Source organism: Mixophyes fleayi, chromosome 10 (genome assembly GCF_038048845.1).
Source record: "Mixophyes fleayi isolate aMixFle1 chromosome 10, aMixFle1.hap1, whole genome shotgun sequence".
Classification (NCBI taxonomy): Eukaryota; Metazoa; Chordata; class Amphibia; order Anura; family Limnodynastidae; genus Mixophyes; species Mixophyes fleayi.
In genome coordinates this window covers 44,757,952-44,777,275 of record NC_134411.1, presented here as the reverse complement: position 1 = coordinate 44,777,275, position 19,324 = coordinate 44,757,952, and the positions used below count along the sequence as shown (strand labels likewise).

At 39.7% G+C, this 19,324-nt stretch overlaps 1 protein-coding gene across 2 annotated transcripts in view; it reads right to left on the bottom strand.

Moving 5' to 3' along the window:
- PGGHG (protein-glucosylgalactosylhydroxylysine glucosidase) overlaps positions 1-19,052 on the bottom strand; it is a 37,083-nt gene extending 18,031 nt beyond the window's left edge. The window contains exons 1-7 of one of the 2 annotated variants that reach the window (XM_075188621.1): positions 19,011-19,052; positions 12,338-12,608; positions 10,200-10,407; positions 8,692-9,118; positions 3,696-3,815; positions 2,093-2,224; positions 1,345-1,456 (exon numbers count right to left, since the gene is read on the bottom strand). In XM_075188621.1, coding sequence (XP_075044722.1) covers positions 1,345-1,456; positions 2,093-2,224; positions 3,696-3,815; positions 8,692-9,118; positions 10,200-10,407; positions 12,338-12,590 — 1,252 coding nt within the window. In that variant the 5' untranslated portion in view covers positions 12,591-12,608; positions 19,011-19,052. Of the gene's footprint in view, positions 1-1,344; positions 1,457-2,092; positions 2,225-3,695; positions 3,816-8,691; positions 9,119-10,199; positions 10,408-12,337; positions 12,609-18,954 lie in introns of both variants that reach the window. The other variant, XM_075188620.1, reaches the window with a different exon arrangement.
- Between the last annotated feature and the right edge of the window lie 272 nt (positions 19,053-19,324).

The window sequence follows — 19,324 nt, the reverse complement described above, 5'->3', positions numbered from 1 at the left end:
TACATACGGATCTCCATGATTCAGCCCCTCTTCTTAGAATGTCCTTAATTAGAATATCCTGGAGGTGGAAAATAATCCTATTAAAGAGGATATAATTCCCTGAATGGTTTTCAGAGAATTATAAACAGAGATGAAATAAAATGTTACAAGTAAGGATTCAAAGATGGTAATTGTATATCTGGAGAGTGTACACTTATTGGTGATGGATTCGTAAATGCAGTATATGTGCTTTATTTAAGTGTTGATATTTAAACTATGTAATCACTATGGTTTATGGCAAAAATCAGCGCAGAAACACCCTCTGCCCTGTGTCTGTTAAATAAATATGGGACTCCCTTTTGAAAATTAGTTGAACTTCAGGACATTATCTGTGCATCACATATAAAGTACACCCAGGGGCGGATCTAGAAAAGTACTCTACCCGGGGCGTTTTAGGGGGGGCAATTTAGGCCCCGCCTCTTTCTAAAATCTTAGGCTGCCGACGGCTGCACACTATGTGCAGGTCCGTCCAGCCGTGACAGGCAGGGACAGTGTGCTGCCCGGCTGCTCGGATTGTGTTTTAACACAATCAGAGCAGCCGGGCAGCACACTGTCCCTGCCTGTCACGGCTGGACGGACCTGCACATAGTGTGCAGCCGTCGGCAGTAAGTGTCTGCTAGGGGGGGCGATCGCCCCTATCGCCCCCCCCCCCCCCTGGATCCGCCACTGAGTACACCTTTGTCACGTTTGATGCAATTTAAATTATGCTAATTATTTTCCTGTTAACTGCAGCAAAATATAGCATTTTCAGTGGCAAAAAAGTCAGATTTTCAAAAGTCCTAACTCATATCAGCAGGGGTGGTATGTCTTGTAGAATTTAATTTATTTAACAATAGCAACTGTAATATTTCTATAAAAATTGTATGCGAGTGTGTGTGGTGCAATGTGGCAGTGCCAGCACAAGGGTATTACCAGTACATGTCTTTATTTATATGTCAGCAGGAGGAGGCCTGTCCCATGAGGGATCATCAGTGGAGAATTTGTGAAGGTGCGAGATAGAAAAACAATTGTGTCATACGGAAGTAATTTGAAAGAGAAAAAATAGATGGGAAAGGAAAGGCAAATATTGTTATTATAGCAAAGTAGAGACAGACACATGGAGCTATATAAGAGTAAGTACCTAAGTGCGTATTCAAAACACTTAAATTAAGCAATATGGCTAGAGATCATTCCTCCTGATTAGATGTTTAAAAAAAGAGGACACTGACACTTGGTAACAGTTATACTCCTCCAATTAAAGAAAGTTAACAAAAGCAATATACTGAATCCATTAGGTAAATTGATATGCATGTACCTGGCACGTACCCTTGACATGATAGCACTGTTCCTCCTTACTCCACACAACACGGCTACACCAGTACTCCGCAATTGAGCTCACCACATCCCAGCCTCCACTCAAAGCAAAAAAGTCTAAATCCTAATAATTGAAACAGAAAGAAAAAAACTAACCGCTAGCAAAAATGCCTCAGTCTTTGTATTCTTCCAGGTGTGGGCCACTCTTATTTTACAGATAAAGGTTGGCATTGAAAAGGTGTGCATGATTATCTTAAGTACTGCAACATGGTGGTCCTTAGTCACAGTATAGTGAATTTTCATAGATGTGTAGTTATTAACCTAGACTCACCCTACCAGCAGATTTTTTTTTTTTAATAAAGACTTCAGGAGAGGAAATAGGACCATTATTATATTACATTACACTGCTGGTCATTGCCTCTGATTCTTATTTTACATGTGGGGTGATGCTGCAATGCCACAAACCACTTATTGAAGTTTACACCTTTAGCAAAATCTTTCAAATCCTGAGATATGAATTTCTGAAATTTGAATTCTCCAAACATTGCGGCGAAATGGGCGAACTAATTTTGACACTTTCGTTGCTAGCAATGCTCCGAAATCACAGTCCATGATTCAGAAACGGTAAGGAGATCAGGAAAGTAAGGGTGAAAGTATACAAATTGATCTGCTTTGGAAATCCTCTTTAAAAAGATACACACCGAAAATTTTACTATTCTCAGATTAAATACATAATGGAAATCACTAATTTAATATATACCTTAGTCATGTAATAGTACTGTTTAAATGCCATCAAAACATCTCCATTAATGTGAATTTCCTGTTCTCCATATATTTTCTCTGGACAAACTTCACATCCTGTTAACGCACTTTCCCATGGGAACTTTGCACCCTACATTAGAAAGGTATTTACATGCCATTTTGTTAAGTCATTTGACATCAAGATTACATATTTATTACAAAACATAAAAAAACATATTTTATGAAAAAAGTTAAACAGAAAGCTTAAGTCAAAAACACATTTAGGTACTTAATTAAGCATACTTACTTTTTTGCAGCAAATGTAATCATGAAATAGCATACTACAGGTCTGGGCCCAAAACACCCTCCCTCCCATTTCACTATTTTGAGAGAAACTTTTCCATGTGTTTTGCATGAACTGGATCGAAACTTCATTACAAAAAGAAACTAGAGTTGAGCAGTTTTTCGATACTTGGGAAGGATTTTCAGAAACCACTAAAATGCAAATATGGAAATGCTTCTATCACACCACATGTTATGATCTTTGGGAATGTGACAACAATCCACCAATTGTAATAATGTTGAATGAATGAATGAGTGATGTAACTCCTTAAGCCAAGGCCCCCACACGTCTCCTTACAAACTTGTTACTCTTACAAATAATCCCTTTTTTAATTCATCTAAACACATGAGAGCCGAGATATTGCTAAATGATGTTTATTTTTTATTGCTTTAATACTGATTTTCAACAATTGTCATATATATATATATATATATATATATATATATATATATATATATACACATATATATATATATATATATATATATATATATATATATATATATATATATATATATATATATATATACACACATACATATACACACACACATACACATATACACACACACATATATGGTGTCTCCTTGCATAGGCTCAGTCTAGAGTTCATTAATTGGTTTAACCACTGAGTTCCCTGAATAATTTGAGGCTGTAGGTTCCCGATGACTGGGATAAGTCTATGTTGAAGCCCTCTTCTCCTGTTGCCTATCGAGTGCTAATACAAATAGGGAGGAAAGCTTTAAGTAAGTAATCTTTGACTGTATCAGACAGTCGCTTACAATAAACTGTTAGTTGTATCGCGGGATTAGATGTGATGTCAACAACTCATCTTTGAAAATCTGTAGTATGGTTTGCTACTAAGTGTCTCCTCTGATGACGCATCAAAAACGCTTTTTCAGCAGTATATTTCCAATTCATATGATCAAAAGTTTGTCTCACTTCTTTGAGTTATGATTTGAAAATCAAGTGTTTTGTTTTTCTCTCCCTAACCTCAATGTTAAATATATAAATAAAGCTACTATGTTTGGATGTGCACTTTTACCTTTCGTTTATCTTAGCTGCACTCTATTAAAGGTTTATTGGTCGATTTGTATTTTTGTACTCAACATCAAAATTGTACAACCATGATATAATTTGCACTGTTTGCCAACTACTTTATAAAACAATTAATTATATAATCTAACTATCTAAAACCTGAAACAAACATGTTTGTTAATATTTGGTGTAAAAAAAAATTAATTAAGTTTTTATTTTAATAAATATTCTTACTACATACTTTATATCCTTGCTGCTCAGCATTATGCATTGCTCCTCCAAGTGTCCGAATCCGGTATTTAAGAATATGACGGGCCAATTCTGGATAAAACAGCAGAATATTCGGATATATCCAAGTGTCCTTATGCAATGCAGAGAAAAATAATGATAATTTTGACCACACAAGCAACATTTTCAAAAAACATCTATTCCCTTGTGCATTCATGTGTGACGTTATGATATATATTTCAATGGAAATGTAGCACCAAATAAAACTACCATAATAAATGACCTAAACGATAAACATTGTTATAGAAAAATTTTACATACAGGTAAAATGTCTGACATTTGGATATCTTAAATTGGTTTAGGCTAGGTACACACTAAAGAATTTTTCGACCGATGTGTTAGCTACGACTTTCCCTTCCCCTGTATATCCGATGTGTACACACTAGTCAAGTTTTAGACTATTAACGAAAGAGCGACTCTCCAGTAAACGACTTTTTCCCGAAATATTGTCGTGAGCAAAGATTAGAAATTTGTACACACTTAAACGACTATGTAACGATATCCGCAAGACATTTAAATAAGGGGCAGAGCATGTTTAATAGTAACCATCCCAAAACCCATAAAAAAAAAAGCAAAGGCAATGTACATGTAAAGGGTTTTACAGAACACAGGTGCAAGATGCAGAACAATTTACACAGGTGTAATAATATGCGACCAGACATATATAAAATACACAGCCATACACATTTATAGCAGACACACAAACGAGTGTTATACACAAAAATGTATTTAATTATGCAGGCAGACAAATGTAATACACATATATAACCTTTTTATTAATGTGTATTGTGCAATCAAGTGACACATAGCTATAATTATGAGGCAGACATAAGCAACACACATATAAATAAAACTTTGTTTGTTATAAGACTACACTGACAAAGGTTTATAATTAAACTGGCAGACACATGCTATAAGCATTAATGGTTCATTACGTTTACCATCATCTCCACCTCTCTTGGGCTCATTGGCTTTGCTCTTTTAACTGCAGTAAATTTTATTTCTTCGTCTACATGAGCATCTCCATCCCCCACCTTACATTTTTCGCAATTTTTTGGCGCTTCCAGCACCATCTCTGACTCTGTCTCCGTCTCCATAGCTGCAACCCCCACTAACACCTTCTCCGGCCATCTTCTCACGTTCCTCGGCGTCAGACAGGCTTCTCTGTAATTTTATACACTCAGACATGGGCGTTCGTTTCTGCTATGGACCAATCAGCGATAATGCTCGCAGAGAATGGAGCATTGTGGGCGATACCTATTCGTTTATAATAAACTTGTGTATGGAGATTTTTAGCTATAAATAACCCGTACAGGACCATTACATATGAAGGGATTTTACAATCGTTTTTAGCTGTACATTCGTTCATATATACGGTAAATTCTTTCTGATAGGTGCATACATGTGTACTTGTATTACTTTATTGTACACCACAGATGTAAAATATGTTTATTTTTATTATAGCCAAACAGAACACAATGGCTTACAAAAGAAATGCTGACCTAATGAAGGATTTTATTGAGACCTACAGGGTTCACCCATGTTTGCGGAAAATCAAATCCAAAGGTTATTCAAACAGAATGATGCGTAACGTGGCGATGCAAGAGTTGGCAAAAGCCTGTCTTCCACATTACCCCAGAGCAACTGTGGAATGGGCAAAGAGCAAGATCCAGAACCTTAGGACTGTGTATAAAAACAAATTAAATAAAGCTGATGCCGCCAAAAAATCAGGAGCTGCAGCTGAAGACGTGTATGTGCCAAAGCTATGGTACTTTGATCTTTTACACTTTGTGAGGGACCAAGAAACATGTACGTCCACTAGCAGCATGCCCACAGACAGCAGTTCACCCACAAGAGGTAGAGCAAGCATATGATATACCTGCAAGCGGCAAAGTAAGTACAATACATTATGATGTTGTCATGTAACAGGTTTATTCATACTAAAAGAAACAACAAAACAATGTAAATATATAACATGTATATAAACACTTGTCATAAGCAATCATTCTGCCATGGCACGACACCATCCCCACTGAAATACGTAAGGTACGCCTCCCGATTTAATTTAGCCAATGTACTACTATTTCTAGGTTATCCACACTCTAATGGTGTCAAGCCCACTACCTCCATGTCCTCGCCATTAGTGTCCACATAGGCCTGAGTGGTACGTCCGCTTTTACGCCGTAGAAAGTTATGCAGAACACAACAGGCCATCATTACTTTGTCAACCTTGTCCAAATGCAGGTTTATGGCAGAATGAAAAACTCGAAACCTGTTACTTAGCATCCCAAAGGCATTTTCGACTACACGCCGAGCATGTGACAGCCTAATTAAATATGCGCCTTTCAATGCTCAGGTTTCTTTGTGGGTACGGTTTTAATACATTGTTGTGCAATGCAAAGGCGTCATCTGCCACAAACACAAAGTTTAGTCCACATTTTGTGCAACTCCGAGATGGAATGTTAAGGTCATTGTTTTTTAGTTTGTTATGGAAGGTAGTATGCTCCAGTGCACATCCATCTGAGACTCTTCCATTTTATCCAATGTCCACAAATAAGAATTCATAGTTCGCATCCACTATGGCCATTAAAATAATGCTAAAAAATCCTTTATAATTGAAGTAGAAAGATCCACTGTTTGATGGGGGTATAATTCTGACATGTTCGCCATCAATGGCACCGCCGCAATTTGGAAAATTCCATTGTCTCTCAAAGTCTTTGGCTATCACTTTCCAGTCTTCCTTTTGATTGAAACTGAAACATAAAGACGTGTAAATAGGTTACATTTGAACATGAATGCAATTGCATACTCTCATTAGTTTTATTTTGGTATTTTTAAGCCTGCACTCCTGTCTGATGGCCTCTTGCTGGATGCTGCAGGCCAGGAAGATACAACAAGTAATAGCACTGCACTTGAAAGCCAACTTACTGCCGATAGCCAGGACGTGACCGAAGCTGGTACACAAGCAAAAAACATTCAGAAGTGAAAGAGACGTAGAATAAGGGAAATACAAGAAAGTGATGCACTAACATAAAAGATGCTTGATTGCGCTAACACTTTAATGACAAAAGAAAGGAACAGGACACATTTGATTTCCTGGGAGCAACAATAGCTAGCAAAATGAGAAGTAGCAGCAAGCGCATACAAGATGAAATGGAGCTGCTGCTGTGCGACCTCATGTGCAGGGCAACCGCTGAAGATTTGTGGCTGGACACAGTTGTTTCCCCATCTAACCGCAGACACAATCATACACATTTCACACAGCACAGTTACAGCATGGTACCGTGGGCGGACAAAGCGTAATGTCTCAACTGTGTATGACATCCACACAAATAGCATCAGGAAGGATACAAGCAAAATTTTGCACTACCAACAATTATAAACTGTTGCCTGGTACAAATAATTATTGCATTGCACTTTACAAAGTAAATGTATTTTTACAATTTTATGTATGGTAATAAGTTTTTTATAATGAATACTATTGCATTTTACCAACCTTCATATACTGTTCACAGAGAACTTCGATGATAGCATCACAGGTGTCAGGTATTATCATACCAAGAGCTTGAGGTGAAATAGCTGTGCTGTATTTCAGATCTGTTGCCAAACTAGATGAGAGGGGTTACTAGTTGGAGCAGTTCCTGAAGAGTGGCATCATTCATTCGAAGGAAATTCTTAAAGTCATCTGGGTTGTTGTCCCGTATCTCCTGCAGCAGGGGCATATGTGAGAATGTGTCTCTCCTATTGAACCAATCTTTGCTCCAACAAGATCTATTCTTTCTCCTTCTTTTTTTTTGGTTCCGTACCTGCAGTCTTCTTGCCACGGGAAAAGTACATTTGCTGGTTCTTCTTCTACTGTATCATTGTAGGTTAAAAAATATGAATGAATGAAGAGACAATGTTGTCTTCTCTTTTTATGTGATTTTGGGTGTTAACTATAGTGAAAGCTCTGCCCCTTTATGCAAATGTATTTGGTATATCGTTACATTCCCCGCAAATGTTGCTTCAGTGTGTACGACATTAAAATCATTGGTCACGACAACATGGATGTAAAAAGCCACTCCCGGGATGGCCGCTCTTCCCTTTATCATCTAAAACAAGACTAGTGTGTATGCAATCCATAGACCGAGCGATCGGACCATCAATCAGATGTAAAATCGATCTGCATAAAAAGTTGGTGGAAAATTCTGTAGTGTGTACCCAGCTTAACAGTTGTTAAAGGTTGATTTTTGTTATTTTATATGAAATAAGTTTATTTGATTCTTATTGAGATTACCACCTGAGCTTGATTGATCATGAGTCGCTATTTGATAACCTGTGTTTTAAAAAAGGGGCCCTCAATAATTACTCAATATCCCTGATGAAACCGCTCGAGCACCAGGTGGAGAAAAGCATAAGAGAAGTTCAAATAAGGTTTTGAAAAACCAAGTCATCTTTGTAGACGATTGCTGGAATATATGAAACTGTGAATTCTCTGGTGTAATATGAGATCTGACGGACTCCAGGTTTGAGTGACCTTGCTACTGCAGCCAAAAGAGATCTAATAGACACCTCCGAAAAGCTGGATTGTTATTATATGTATGGTTTTTGTATATATTTTTTGTTAATAAATATGTTTTATCTTAGATTAATCTATTTTATTTGGATTATTGGTATAGGTGAATTAAGGAGAATATATACGTTCCTTTTCTTGTTATGCATCTTTGTTAAATTTTATTGGATATACACACAATAATTCTTTTAGAAGCATCTTTTTTCCCCTTTAAAGCATCTTATTACATTGAATGCACTTTATGGCATATACTGTATGCAAATGAGTTTATATAGTTTCCACTTTTAATTCTGTAGATTTAGATTGTGATAATTAATTATTAACTAGGTAAACGTGTTCCTTTTCAGCACCTGATTGGTATCGTGTGGGACAAATATTTTTGCACAACTAAACTTACCTGATCCCAGAAAACATGTCCCCAGTAATCTTCATTGCACTGTCCATTAGATAGGCCTCCAGGGCTAATTCCATTGAACTCTTCATTTGACCCCAATGCTGGAAGGGAGCTTAAAAGATAATAAAGACATCCATAGACAACCTGTCTGAGAGCCAATGAACCTTCCACTTCCATCCAGATTCCTTCCCATAGCTGTGCCCATGCTGTTGTATGTGTATTGAAAATCTGCTTCTCATCAATTAGGGCTAGGCCTTCATCAAATTTCTTTTTTGCATCCTTCTCAGATTCTGACACTGCAGTCAGGAACACCCACGTTTCTTGGTCAGAGGATAGGACTAAGCTTTGAGGGACTGGAGTGTAGATCATATGGACAGACTTCAGTGGACAAGACTCAACTTCTGGGACTAGTGTGCTCCCATAAATGTACCTACAAAAAAACAGTGCAACGATGAACAGATGAGTAATCCATAAAGTAATATCTTACACATCATCAGGATAATATATGAGCTTTTTTGTTTTTGTTTTGTACTGTAGGCTATCATTTTATTCAAAGAACTAGCATCAGTTACCTTGGGTAAGTTGCTTAAAAGCATCAATATTGTAACATAAAATTGGTTTTGTCAAGCTGCAACAGCAAACTGGTTTCATGTGCAGCAACATGCATGTGCTACTGTAGCACATAACAGATTTTAAATAGAAAATATTAATTGTTTCGATGTACCTTATTTTTTTTTATGTTGCCACAATGTGGTGAGTTCACAAGATATTTGTGTACCTAATATAACACAGAGAACCTTTACCCCACACGGCATAATTACTAACATGAAATAAACATTGTTAATGGAAACATGCAGAGAATTAGCAGGTATTGGATTGGATTAGAAAAACACCTATGAGGGCATACCTTATAGAGACATAAATACATAGTAATCATAAATCTCCTATACACAGTCAATGAAATAAATTTGATATACACTATATCACATCAGTGACACTCATCAGCATCATGTACAAATGCATGCATGAGCTCTATATCTACACACCGCACACAAGAAAAAACAGTATTACATATACATGTGAAGGGTAGGCCCATTTTCACGACCATCTTAGCTAATCTCACTACTTGAACAGCTCATACAAGTTCTCTGTAAAGAAGCGTCTGCTTGTCAACTAGCTGTATTTAAACAACCCTACTTGTGAAGTTTTCAGGACTGCAAAGAGGACTTTCGGGCCTCTTCCATAGCCATCGAACAGGGCGTGTCCACACCAGGTTAGTGGCTCCTCCCACTACACAGGCAAGCTAGGGCACCCAGGAAGGCCCAGGCACCAGTACTGTGTACCTGCTGCCCTCACTCTCGATGCCCATGCATGCCAGTGTTATATTCAAAGCACTACGTATTCATTTAGAAGGTGGCATAATTCACCAGTATTGGAAACAGCTATTAGAAAAAAGAACAAGGAGTTATAAAAGTGTAAACTTCATAGTTAAGTGCTCTGTTCATACTAACTTCGCGTTACGGTAGTCAGGCCCTTTCTGAAGATCTAGGTCTTGGCTTTCTGCCCTAAACTGGGTTTGAAGATTGACGGTGACAGGGCTGGAACCTTCTGTTGCCTTTAAGGTTATAATGTTGACCAAGAGATGTCTGTGAGAACGATGAGCAAAGAGCTGCTGGGTAGCTGTAAATGAAGTGCACTGGAGGTTGTGGCTGAATGTACCTAAAAAATCCATCATAGGAACAAAACAGAATATCAAAGAATGTACTCAGACTTGGGAACATAAAAGGTGAAGCAATGATATTTTCTATGTGTCTTGGAACTACTATTCAAGTACTATTACATCTCTTAAAGGACCCTAAACATAATCTGAAAAAAATTGTATTTAACATTTCTTTTAGAAAAAGCTTTCTTCACATGTGGTCTAGAGCAGTGTTGGCTACCCAGTGACACTCCAGGTGTTGTGAAACTACAAGTCCCAGCATACCCTTGCAGCAAAAAGCTGCTATATATTGGCAAAGCATGCTGGGACTTGTAGTTTTACAACACCTGGAATGTCATAGGTTAGCCAACATTGGTCTAGAGTACCCCTCCGTCTCTTAAATTATTCAAAGAGAATTTGCTTTTTATCCTGTGGATGGATTGATTGGGGGCCTTAAACTAAAAAGAAAAACACAATGATTTTTCTAAACTTGGGAGAGCTTCATAAACACACATCTGATTCTATAAGGGAACACATTGGGTGATGCTTTCAAACTATTTGGTATGAAACACGTGTTTGCATACAAGATCACAGTATTGCACAGTCAGTTTTGCCCTTTCACACCTTTGCATAGTTTGTGTGCTTCTCTGGGAAGACTCCCAATCAGATCAAGTGGTAACAGGTTGTTCCTGAGGTTTATAGTCAAATAGGTTTTTTTTTCTTCCTGAATATTTAATTCTTTCCATTGCTTAAATTGTATCTTAAATTTCAAAACATTTTTGGAAAATAGCACTGGATGATAACATTATCTGCTCTTGCAATAAGATGAAGAGTGGCTGTATGTAGAGATGTGCACCACTGGGCTGTAGTGGGAAGTAATTGTACAAATTTATATTACAGACTTATATTATTGGCATCAGCCTAGTAATGAATTTGTGTTGATGGACATCATCTTTAAGCTAATATGTTTTGTGTTAGCTGTTGGCAAATTAAATGCAGTACCCTTAAAAAAAAACATTTATGAAAGTGTTGGACCAATTCAGATTTGTTGAAATTTAGCGTATTCAACCAATGAGACCATTTAGAGTCATGATAATAACCAGCAACGCAAAAGGTATAAGCCACTTATGGCCTGATTAAGGGTTCAAGCCACCCAAGGCAAAATGTTTGTAGCACCCTGCTGGGCTAAAACACGGTAGGTAAAAATGAATTTGTCCTTACTTTAGAATCTGGCTTGTTTCACCTCCCCACCCAAGTTTATATTAACATGTTTTCAAAGCTCAGCTCCACTTGGCCTTTTAAAACGGTCATGGCAATCCTTGTCACTCATTTAGTTTTCATTAAAATCAGAAACGTATAGCAGAAAGTAACATGAATGAGCGCTACTGAGGATGATGTGAAAGGGCAGGGGACTGTGACACCTGTGCTTGTCGGCATCCCTGTCACTCGTTATCACTCAAGTGCCCACCCAAGGATAGTTCATTGTCTTCAGCTTTTACCATGGGAAGATGTCAAGATTAAAACCTTACTACACTTTTATTTCTTGTTTTCTATTTACTTCAGGGAACAACTATTCTCTTATATTTTAAAGTGAATTTCAGTTTATACCTCTGTCACAATTTTGTAAAAACTGTTTGCGTCAGGGAGTGTCTTTGCGGTTGCCATTTGTAGCAATACATAATGAGTGTTACCACCACATTATAATAAATAGACCCCTTAATCTTTGACGACAATCATTGTTGTCTTGAACATGATCAGCAGAGAAACTATACTAACCAAATTTTCTGAACTGTGGGATTAACTAATAAGTGACCATATCTACCCTTTGATGAGCTAGCCAGCCATGAAAGAAATAATTGTCCTTTAGATTATTATAACCTGGGACCTTTGTGTAATCTGCATCACTAACGGCTGGACAAGCAATGAGAAATGTAACATACTATATATTACCTGTTTTAATATCTACAGAGAAACTCTGATCCAGAACTTCTCCATTGGTTATGCAAAGCTGGACATTGAGAGGACTCGGGACATTTGCTCTGTGGCAGTCTCCTACTGCCCCATTGTACACACCATTCACATGTAGGTAATCTCCATAGACTCTTGCACCCAGATACCCATTAGCCATTGTTGCCATGAGACGAGGGTCTGAAGGTAATAACTTGGCAAAGAATATCCAGGGATCATCTTCCACATCTGACATTGTTTTGACCTTACTTAACTGCAAAGAAATGCAGAGGTGTAAGTCACAAAATAAAAATATTAAAAAGGGAAATCGCAGACACCAAACAGTCTATTGTACACAACAATTCAAAATTATAGTATGTCCACAAATACAATATTAAAAAGGGCATCGAATATGTCAGCGTGCCAATATATGAATAATTAAGTGTAGATATAAAAATTCCAGTGCCTGTTTGGAGCATATAACCCATGTCTGTCTGTGCGCGTGTTAGGGAATTTAGACTGTGAGCTCCAATGGGGCAGGGACTGATGTGAATGAGTTCTCTGTACAGCGCTGCGGAATCAGTGGCGCTATATAAATAAATGGTGATGAAGATGATGATGGTTGCTAGTCACTCATTATACATCCCTATTCACCATGCAAATAACAGATGATTGCTTCATGCCATTAGAAAATGTTTCAAGTTTTTTTATAATCGGATGTGACATATAACATTTTGAAGTGATCAAAAAGCATATTCAAATTTTTGAAAAGCACATATATAAAGCAGTCTCATAAACATTACAAAAAGCATCTAAACTTCATTACAGATTTGGCCATAAGCATTTTAAATGTAACAGACAATTATCATATGCATTATCTCCTCTCCTCAGAGGCCACTAGTTATGTAGCACCCCATAATATGCATGATTGATTTCAATTCTTATTGCAAAGATAAGGATTGAAATATTGTGCATATTTATTAACACCCCTCAACAGGAACAGCAGTCATGATAAACTGCTGTTCCTGTGAAAAACCACTCTCCTATCTCTTCTATGGTCACTATAGCAAAGTGACCACTTTTGTGATAGTGACCGGAGGGGAGAGCCCCAATACATAGTTCTCTTTCTGTTTTTCCTACATATGTAGGGTTGGGTACTAAAAGACGATGCTATAACGCCTGTCATGAATCGGGGTCTTAGTCCTGTTTACACCACTCAACGGTACCATATCACCATGTCCCTCCTAGTCGAATGCAGCATTCTATCCTGGGACAAGGGTGACTTCTGACTGCAGTACTGGAGGCTGCCATCTTGGGTGAGACATTTGCTAAATATCCTGTTGAGTCTGAACACCTGATCTCATTCACCAATTTGCTTTGTCTGCAGACTATAAGAGTCTCCTCCTACACTAGGCAGCCCTTTCGGGGGACCTCCTTACCTAGAGGACAGTCCTTTAGAGGCAGACAGCCAAATTCTCGAGGCTCCTCTGCCAGGGGGAGATCCTCATTTGCATCTAGGCGCCAGGCTTCCAAGACCCAGGAGAAGCCTGCGTCCTGACGCCCATTCTGTTCCGGAGGGGGCACCAGTGGGGGGACGTCTGTCTTTGTTTCAGGAACAGTGGGCAGGGTCCTCCCAAGATCCTTGGATTCGGGGTATTATATCAGAGGGGTACAGATTAGACCTGCTGGGCCCGGTCCCACATCGTTTCTTCCTAACTCCGCTACCCCGAGATCCATCAAGAAGGCAGGCAATACAGGATTGTGTCGCCTCTCTTCTTTCTCAAAGAGTTATCTGCAGGGTCCCAGATTACCAGAAAGGACAGGGGTTTTATTCAAACCTGTTTCTGGTCAAGAAGCCGGACTGCTCCTTTCGTCCCATCCTAAACTTAAAGTGTCTCAATGTGCACTTAAGGGTGGACAAATTTTGGATGGAATCCCTAAGGTCGGTGATAAACGGCTTAGAGAAGGATCAGTTTATGGCGTCTATAGACATAAAAGACACATACCTCCACATTCCCATTTGGATCCACCATCAGTCTCTCCTAAGATTCTCGGTGGGATCCTTCCACTATCAGTTTCGGGCCCTCCCCTTCGGCCTCTCAACAGCGCCGAGGGTTTTCACGAGGATCAGGTCAGTTATGGCAGCATGTCTTCACCTTCAGGGAGTTCAGGTCGTGCCTTATTTGGACGACCTGCTCATCAAATCCTCCACAGAGAATTGCTTACGTCATCACTTATCCCTCACCTTGGCGGTTCTCGAGGGCCATGGATGGCTAATAAATTTAAAGAAACCCCAGATGGTTCCGTGTCAACGCATGGTTTTCTTAGGGCTTATTATGGACACCAGCCAGCAAAGGGTGTTCCTACCTGTCGAAAAGATCAGTTCAATTCAGAGTATAACAACTCAGGTCTTGTCTTCTCCCAACCCCTCAATGCACTTGTGCATGCGGCTGCTGGGAAAGATGGTGGCCTCCTTTGAGACCATCCCCTTCGGTCGAGCCCATTCTTGTTGTTGTCAGTGGGATCTATTGACGAAATGGTCAGGATCCCACCTACGTTTGGATCTCCAGAGGATCTCTCTATCTCCAAGGGCGAGAGAATCGCTTCAGTGGTGGCTGATTCAGGATCACATGACAGTGGGCAGGTCCTTCGCTCCATGGCCATGGATCATAGCCACAACGGACGCCAGCCTGAAAGGTTGGGGGGCGGTAATTCTGCACCTCCGGCTCCAGGGACTTTGGTCGGTTCAGGAATCAGCCCTATCAATAAACATGCTGGAGTTGAAGGCTATTCTTTTGGCCCTCCGGGGGGCCCAGTCCCTCCTTCAGGGCCACCCTGTCAGAGTTCAGTCCGACAATCCCACGTCCGTGGCATATGTCAACAGGCAAGGAAGAACCAGGAGTGCAGTGGCAATGAATATTGCAGCTCAAATTTTGGTTTGGGCAGAACAATTTGTTCCAGCAATATCGGCAGTTTTCATTCCAGGAATAAATAATTGGGAGGCCAACTACCTAAGTCGACACCAGATGATGCCGGGGGAGTGGTCACTCCATCCGGAAGTTTTCCAGTCTCTGGTTCAGATGTGGGGTCTTCCGGACATAGATCTCATGGCCTCCAGACACAACAGAAAGGTTCACAGGTTTTGCGCAAGGGCAAGAGACCCCTTAGCGGTGGCAGTGGACGTTATGACAATGTCATGGGTGTTCAGGTTGGGATACCCGTTTCCTCCGATTCCCATGCTTCCTCGCATACTCAGACGAGTAAGGCAGGGCGGTCTGCCAGTAATTCTAATAGCTCCCTCATGGCGGCGCCGAGTCTAGTACGCGAACATAATCTCTATGGCGGAAGGACAAGGTTTTCGTCTTCCGTCTCGAGACGACCTTCTTCTGCAAGGTCCCTTCCGTCACCAGAATTTACCTCAGCTCAGTTTAACGGCATGGCTGTTGAAGCCAGCCTCTGGAGGGCTAGAGGTTTTTCCTCCTGCGTAGAGAATACTATGATGCGAGTCAGAAAGCCAGTTTCAGCTCGCATCTATCACCGGAGAGCCTACATCAGATGGTGCGAAAATAAGACATGTCACTCGTCCTCTTTTCGCCTCCCTCGCTTGTTGGCTTTCCTTCAGGATGGCCTGGAAGCAGGGCTTCGGTTAGGTTCTTTAAAAGTTTAGGTTTCGGCTCTGTCAGTATTTTTTCACCTGAAATTAGGGGATTTAACAGATATTAGGACTTTCCTCCAGAGAGTCTTGCATATTCAGCCTCCCTATGTTCCGCCCACAGCACCATGGGATCTCAACCTGGTACTGGATATGCTTAAGGGGCCTCCTTTTGAGCCATTACTTGTGGCAGATTTGAAGTGGTTGACCTGGAAGGTCCTCTTCCTTTTGGCTATTGCATCTGCACGTAGGGTTTCGGAATTAGGAGCTCTGTCTTGTTGGGAACCATATCTGGTTTTCCACGAGAACAGAGCGGTGTTAAGAACCCTCCCTTCCTTCGTTCCAAAAGTAGTTTCGGCTTTCCATGTGAACCAGAAAATTGTAGTTCCGGTCTTCTCATCTACTTCCCATTCGGATCAACAGTCTATGGAAAAGTTAGATGTGGTTAGGGCTCTCCGCATTAATGGCAAGAGAACTTCTCAGATTAGACGTACTGATTCTCTGTTTGTTCTTTATGATGCTAGTAAGAGAGGCTGGTCAGCCCAAAACAGTCCATTGCAAGATGGATTACGGCAACCATTTAGCAAGCTTACATAAAGGCTAACCGTCCTGTGCCGGAGAGACTTACGGCCCATTCCACCAGATCGGTAGGGGCGTCGTGGGCAGCGAGAAATGGGGCTTCTGCAGACCAGCTTTGCAGGGCAGCCACCTGGTCCTCTGTCCACACCTTTTAAAATTTTACTAGTTTAATGTATTTGCATCTGCGGATGCAAATTTCGCTCGTAATGCTTTACGAGCGGGATTTTCAGAGTAGTCCCACCCTTAGGGGGCTGCTTTAGAACGTCCCCATGGTAAGCGATCCCTCCCTTCTGCTTTTCTTCTGTGCGCTCTTGTCTGACTGGCCTTTTCTCCTTGGGGCTTTTTAATTAACTGACAGGAAGAGGAAGAGGCAGGGGGATTGTAGAGGGGAAGGGTCTGTCGGCAGTACTAAAAGTTAACTAGTTAGGTGCCAACTCCCCAAGCTCCCTCCACAACCCATGGTAAGCAGTGTCCCCCAGACTGGATGAAAGAGAAACATATTTATCTTACATTACAATGCCTACTGACATTTTATTATAGATAGATATCTTTCATTAAATATAGTTTTAAAATATTACTGAAATTGAGAGTAATATGGGGCACTTATATATAAGGTTGCCCATCTGTGCCCTAGATATGCAAAATATTTGTTCCTCAACACCTGTAGGCACAATATGCAATTCCTGTGCCCTGTGGTATGCGTTATAAATCACTTTCATATCATATCCCTGATCATTAAATTTTACATATCACATCTACAAGCTGCCACATCAAACAACTCCAATACACTACAGTAGCCGCAGAAACTGATTAAATGAACTTATCCCGATACAAATAAACTGATCACATACAAATTTTGTTTATTCATATTGTAAAAATATATATAAATATTTTTCAGAATTGGACTGGGGGTGTAAATACTTGAAATTCAGATTCAAGTCATGGATTAACATTAAATTTAGGTGTTAATTTTCTGTCTGTAAAGATAAACAGATATACTGTAACTTGGTGCAAGCACCTCATTGCCAACGAACGCAAGAGACTACTTTATGACGTTGCCTCCAGGGAAATTCAATGCATTTAGGGGCACATTTACCAACAACCGCATAAAATGAAAAATAGTTTTCAATCCTTATCGCATTGATAAGGATTTAATTATTTCTCATATTTATGAAAAAATTTCAGCAGGGACAGTCACGATAAATTGCTGTCCCTGTGCAGTTTAACATTTACCTTTTCACTGCTTGGTAACTGCGAAGAAACTTGCGATGTCGGCATCTTCGTTGAACTCCTAGGGCTAAATAAATGAAAAGCTAGAATCTGATGGGATGTTGCCTATAGCAACCAATCAGATTCTAGCTTTCATTTATTTAGTGCCTTCTACAAAATGACTGCTAGAATCTGATTGGTTGCTATGGGCAACATCCCAACTTTTTCAAACCCGCATCTTAGTAAATCTAGCCCCTAGTGTGCATGCCCAACCGAAAGTATAGGGCATGCGCACAGAGATTATACTAACGAGGAACTGTTATCATGTGGAAGAGAGGGATCACAAGATCCATGCACTGTGCAGTTCTGCTCTTCGGAGCAGAGCGGACATCTAGGAAAGCTTCAGCTGCCACATATTAACATAACAATTTTCCAAAAATTACTAATTTTCGGAACTTGTTAGATTGCGTTAGGGAGCAGTCCTCATAATAATTTATGGGCACTGCTCAGAAAATGAAATTGAATGCAAAGCAGCAGATATCCACAATATCTGCTGCAATGCAACAATCATAAATTTGAAGGATCCTTGAAATTGCAGATTGATATATATATAGGCCGCTTAGAAACATACATCAACTCTACACATGCATTTTTACAGTATTTGAGTTAACAAAAAAACAAATAAAAATCTCAAACGCTAGTGGGAATTTAGGCTTAGAGTTCACAAACCATATAAGCCAAAATACAATCTGCAGCACGGCTCACAAACTCAATGTTTCAGCTACTGTAGGTATGACACATAAAAAAACCTTAGTGAGAAGAAGCATTCATTGTGACATGTATTCAGAGTTTGTTGCAGGATTCCTGTACTTTGCTGAAGCTATTCGATTATATGAACTGCAAAGAATATTAGTTTTTTGAAAACACAAAAACCTCTCTAGATGTTGATTAACTAAACCATCCAGCATGCCCTGTGTGTCTGTGCAATATGCTGACCTATGAATCACACCTCATTGTGCTTTTAAAGCCTGTTTTTAGCTGTTTGCTGGACTACATTTTTCTCTTCTGCTGGTCTATCGCTCTCCCCCGGTTCTCCCTGTCATTTCCCACACACATAAACTTTAGACTTCTCATTTTCTTTATCTACGACTTGTCTCCTTTATGCAGAATCAGAACTCACCTTACTAGCGCTGTTATTAACTACACAACTTTTCTAATTAGATCACAAGAGCTCACCACTTCCTGACTCCTGGGCAGCAGACTGTTTCCTCCTCCCCTCATTCCAGCTCTTTGTTTAACCCAATGTCTGCCTGCTATCAGGGGCTGGCTAGCAGACTGGGGGGAGGGCAAGCACACAGCACTGGCCCATATGTAACAGCCCATTCTTAAAAATAGACTATTTTAGTGTTGATTAATCCAGCGATACTTTATTAATATAAACAATAAATCTCAAATAATAAAAATAAAGCAGCAAAAAACAAACCTGACTTTATATTGCATTTTATTTTATATGCTCCCTCTCCCTACAGCACTATTTTTTTTTTAGTTTT